Source organism: Letharia lupina (assembly GCF_014066315.1).
Source record: "Letharia lupina isolate WasteWater1 chromosome Unknown contig_4, whole genome shotgun sequence".
Taxonomy (NCBI): domain Eukaryota; kingdom Fungi; phylum Ascomycota; class Lecanoromycetes; order Lecanorales; family Parmeliaceae; genus Letharia; species Letharia lupina.
The window spans coordinates 1,289,163-1,294,396 of NW_023502973.1; the positions used below are offsets into that span (position 1 = coordinate 1,289,163).

General features: G+C 45.2%; 2 protein-coding genes across 2 annotated transcripts; both read right to left on the bottom strand.

Moving 5' to 3' along the window:
* Nucleotides 1-396: 396 nt before the first annotated feature.
* HO133_007979 (uncharacterized protein) lies at nucleotides 397-1,889 on the bottom strand (the record flags this gene model as incomplete). Its single annotated transcript, XM_037298847.1, has 8 exons — nucleotides 397-630; nucleotides 708-741; nucleotides 816-908; nucleotides 977-1,133; nucleotides 1,200-1,409; nucleotides 1,463-1,481; nucleotides 1,539-1,662; nucleotides 1,738-1,889. The coding sequence occupies 8 exons, from the start codon at nucleotides 1,887-1,889 to the stop codon at nucleotides 397-399; spliced, it is 1,023 nt and encodes a 340-aa protein (XP_037156183.1).
* A 1,264-nt stretch (nucleotides 1,890-3,153) lies between these two features.
* Nucleotides 3,154-3,876, bottom strand: HO133_007980 (uncharacterized protein; the record flags this gene model as incomplete). Its single annotated transcript, XM_037298848.1, has 2 exons — nucleotides 3,154-3,670; nucleotides 3,827-3,876. 2 exons carry the CDS (start codon nucleotides 3,874-3,876, stop codon nucleotides 3,154-3,156), a joined length of 567 nt encoding a protein of 188 aa, XP_037156184.1.
* Between the last annotated feature and the right edge of the window lie 1,358 nt (nucleotides 3,877-5,234).

Sequence of the window (5,234 nt, forward strand, 5' to 3'; positions counted from 1 at the left end):
CTATGCGTGGGTTCAGGGTTCAGCTACATCTTAGGGTATGTGAAGTATGCGTTTGGCCAGTGAAATTGTGACCGTGTATCTATAGCGTGACTACTTGCTAAGAGACCCCTGCATTCCCTACGCTGGAGATGTCCTGCAAGGCATACGCTGGAAAATGTACTAGGGTATCGAGCAGTGCAAAAGGTCTAGAGTAGAATTGACAATACAGCAGCTGGAGCACTCAATATTGAGAACAGGTGGGAGCTTGCTGGATTTTTTTCGTGATTTATAACGTGACGCATATTCCCGCAGCCAAATCCTGTTCGTAAATGCCGTATCGAGGAGTAGCGAGACTATGGGCCAATGCTGGTCAGTACCTGCAGCTTGAGCTACAACGCTGGATGTCCAAAGGGGAGATTACCTCCAGGTAAGGTTCCCAGAGCAATAGAACTGGCATCCCTTTATAAAAGCACGCAGTTCGCGGGCCTCCTCAACATTGTGTCGCTTCTCTTGTTTCAGCAGTCGCTGTGCCGTCTCCTCAAATGCCTTTACATTCACGACTAGAAACTCTGCCGTCTGATCGACCGCCACTTGTGCATCCCTCGATCGGGCGTACAGGAGTGGGATCATACTGCTTATGCTCCCACGAGCCTGTAGGGTTTGTCAATCTGTTCGTCGGAGTCTGGGTATGGCAATGAAATCGCAAGGGTAACGAATAGTGGGCTTACTATCTCTTTCTTGAGGGAGACTATGTCATTGACGCTGCTCACTGCGGTCAAATTGGAACAGAAAGCAAATAGAACAGTGTTGTTGCATCCTCTGACTCATCGACTTACGTTGAAATAATAACGTTCGTGTAGTCCCACAGGAGCTTCATATCACCGTCTTCCATCACCGATGTCGGTAGACTCTTATTGTCCCAAGCGAACCTGAAATAGTCTGTCAGCGAGATAGTTGCGGCATAGTCTATACACCTGCGCTTTCCTCCATGACTCACTCATTCAACGCGATGGTGACGTGCACAGCACTGCTTCCAGGGCGATACAACCAGAACTCCTCGAGTGATGGCAATGTTCCTCGTAGCCGTAGCATCTGTTCTTGCTGAGACATTTCCAAAAAGTCTTCCATATAATTCATGAATCTCTTTCGTTGTTCTGCGACTAGTCAGCCAAAGTCCGCCACATCAAGAGGCAGCTTTAGTGAACAGGAATTCAACAGACCGAAATTGTACACCTTGCGTATTGCCGTGCCTATCGTCTCAAAAGCTTGAATGGTCGCATTTACTGTCTTGACAGGTCCGATATCCGGTTCGCTCGTAAGGCTCAGGCAATACTGTACGTATTCGCGAGTTTCGTTCCGGTATGGATTGGAGAGCTCAAAATTGTCCCACAGGGAGCCATTGTCCATGTCGATCTCTGGAAACACAACCACTCAAGCAATCAGCGCAAAAGTCCTTGAATCTTTTGCAATGTTTCATGCGTACCGTCGTCCCAAACGAACAACTAGGAAATACACTCTTTTCAGCTAAATTTTCCAACGTGGTGGAGCAAAACACCCACCCAAGCGGCTAGGAAGGTGACAATTCTCAACCGCTCATACGTAGCACGCGGCCACCAGGTAGCGCCAAAATACCCAAAGTCGGCTGCTTTGAGGGTTTCTAGCTTCGGGCTGTGACTCATAGCACTGAAAAAACCGAACATCAACGTCATACAAGTGACACTTTAGAGGGCTTCCAGCAGGAGAATTTTGATGTCATACCTGCCTAGCCATTCGTCCACATCGTGACGGAGCCGGTCAAGGTTCTGATTGACTTCTCTTGGCCAGCCGTCAAGTATTGCATTCAGGTCAGGTAATATGATCGACTGGCCATGTAGCGCTGTGAGAATCGAGATGGGTTGTTCTTGGGTCATTGTTGAGCTCAAATAGCATGGCAATCGATTTGGTATTAGCCATGAAATTTCTCTGTGAAAAGACACAGATGAGCTAGGTAGGTATCGATCTTGGACCCTTGATCATTGTCCCATTATTTTTGATTGGAAAGATAGCCATTTCATCACACGATTGGCCTGAAAAGTACATCAAGATGCGTGTGACGAAAGATCATGCGGGGAGCCGGAAATGTCGGCCGTCTGACACACGCGAGGCTGAAAGATGCAAGAAACCAAGAATGTCGAAAACGCTGACGTCCGATAAAGATCGATTCCTAGCAGAGTAATGTACCGTACTTTACTGAATAAGCTGCCGAGCCTGCTCCGCATTTGACCCGGATCCACTCCTGCTGGGAGAGCCGAGACTCTGGAGAGTGGAGACTTTACTAGTTGCATAAAGCCTGGAAAGGAAAGGCCGCAGGGGTGGTTTCTGCCACTCCACTACGGGAGCTGTTTGGCACCGATGATCATGTAGCGTCTCTCGGAGTTCCCACTGTCCATTGTTGGGTAATGGGTAGATGTATCGCCAATGACTGGTTGCAAGTCAATTCAGCCTCGTGGATTTTGACTTTCGTATTTCCATTCACCATGTTGACGATCCACACCTGTGAGATATGTCTCCGTGTGCAAGGCTCTGTGCCGCAACTGAGAGCGCCCATGTATGCAAGTCGAACCCCAATTCATGGTTGAGGAGATCTTTCCTTGATGTCTAGTGGGTTATATCAGCGCAACACTCGGCGTTACTCAACAGATGGGTAGGCTCGACCGCTGATCTTGTACCGCGTAAGCTGCCACCAGGATTTCTTCATGTTTCATGACACTCAGCCAATGCTGCACCTTAGAGAGCTGTGGCAGTGTGTGCCTCGACGCTCACTCTGATCTGCTTGGTGTCTCTCGTTAGCTTTTAGGGTCCCTGCTTTTCTAATTCTGAAAGGCAGCGCCAAAATCTCCAACTTGTATTTTGGCCATCCCAATCTTGAATTATTGCCTCAAAGCCTTAGTTTCCTCGAAAATAGGTGTATATTATGGCTTCATCGACGACGCCGACGTCCTTGCCAACTGACGACAATAATCGGGCTCCCGGATTCATCGCTTGCGTTACAATCACCTCGGTAGCAGCTCTCATCTTGGTATCCTTGCGAATCTATGTCAGACTGAGAATCGTGCGCAACTTTGGGGTGGATGACTTCACAATTCTACTGGCTATGGTACATATTCTTGCCCTACATTGCGCTTGTCCGTTCGTTCACTCATACGAATAACGCTCGAACAGATCTGCTGTATCGTCGCCCTCTGTATCAACGGCGTGCAAGTATCCCAAGGCTTTGGCCAGCATGTCATTCACTTGACGCCGCAACAACAAATTGGGGTACAGAAATGGAACTTTGCCTTGGAAATGCCCATCCTCGTCGGCAGCGCCGTCTCCAAGATTTCGATCAGCCTCCTGCTTCTTCGTTTGCTGGGAAACGCGGCGGGTCGTATGCGAAGACATTTCCTCCATGGCATCAATGTTTTCGTGGTTGTCTACACTATTATTGATATCGTAAGTGATATCACCGCTTGTGCCCCGCCTGAAAAGCAATGGAACCCGGAATTCCCCGGTACGTGCAGAAGTCAAGCGAGTATCATAGGGATTGTATACTTTCAAGGAGGTTTGTACTATCGAATATCTGCAAGAAGGAGGGTTTCGCTCATTGGGATTAGCTTGCTCAGCAGCAGTTGCTCTGGCCCTCTCCTCTTTGCCTGTGGTCTTCTTTGCAAATCTACACATGAATCCAAGCACCAGGGTTGTAGTTTGTTTACTTATGAGTCTTGGAGTCTTGTAAGGAATATGGGCAACATTATAAAAACTTTTTGGCTGACATATATCCAGTGATATGGTGTGTTCTATAGTCAGGACAACACTGCTTCCAGGTTACGACAAGAGCTTGGATTTTTCTTGTAGGTCCCATGCGCCGAGAAAAGCCATGGATACCAGAAACTAACATAAGTCCAAGACACCGCGGTTCCAATCACGATATGGGGCACGTGAGTGTCTCTCCCATCCGCTTTCGATCTCTGCTGGTTAACAAAGTTTCAGTCTCGAACTCAATTTCGCAATCATGGCAGCCTGCATCCCTACCCTCCGTCCACTTTCCCGCTTCTTCGACAGCAGCAAGGCCGGCACCTCTTATCCATCTAATCGGGGCTTTGTCAAGCAGAGCGAGACAACTCAGGATCGTGCTTTTCGTTCGAATCAAACACCGGGAGCCAGCGCACCATACAGCCTTACTACCTTTGAGCCTTCTCACAGTGACAGCCGAAGTGAGAGAAGCATTCAGCCACTCACAGACTCCGATGCCATCAGGAAGACAACAGAAATTAACATTGTAGTCTAGAGTCATCGCCGACTGGTAATAAGTGCAACGAGAGCGTGGACGTGAGATTCTGGATGTTTCTAGCTTGCTCATGCATGACGCTTCGATTGCCGCCCGCTTTTGAATTTTGGGTGGTGAGTGTCGCTCTGGCTTGTGCAAAGTAGTCGCTCTTTGTGGAGGAGGATCAAACCACTAGCCGTTAGCGGGTAAATTACAAATTCATACCCCCAAAACCTTGGATTCTTACAAATTCATACCCCTAATTACATTTGCATACCCCTCCACTAAATTTTGGGGTATGAATATGTAATTCACTAAACTACGTCTTTAAGCACCCGGTATCTTAGCGCCCCTAAAGAAGCCCCGAGAGCCTGGTGAGCTGGGGACGTCTTAGCCCCGGAGTGAGGGAAGAGTTCGACGAGATAGCGAACCCTAGAGATCTTCAGTTCGGGGTTCCCGAGTACGGCGGACGAGGGCTGACACTACGACAAAACCAAAACCACAATTGAAAAAAAGTTTTAAGACTTCGTTTCGCGATTCCTACTAAGCATATTTCTTAACTTTTATACGAAGTATATATATTATTCCTTTAACTACTATAGAATTATTATAAAGAATTATTATTAAAACTTTAGAAATATATTATATAGTCTTTAAGCTTAATTAGACTAGTTTAGATATTAATTTATAAAGATTATATAAAGTTCTCTTTTAAATAAATTCTTCTTCTTTAATAATAATATTAATATTATATAGATATATTACTATAATATCTTCTCTCTATATTATTTTATATAAAATTACTTCTAGCTAATTTTATATATTAATATTATTATTATTAATATTATTATTATTAATATTATTATTATTAATATTATTATTATTATTATTATTATTATTATTATTATTATTATTATTATTATTATTATTATTATTATTATTATTATTATTATTATTATTATTATTATTA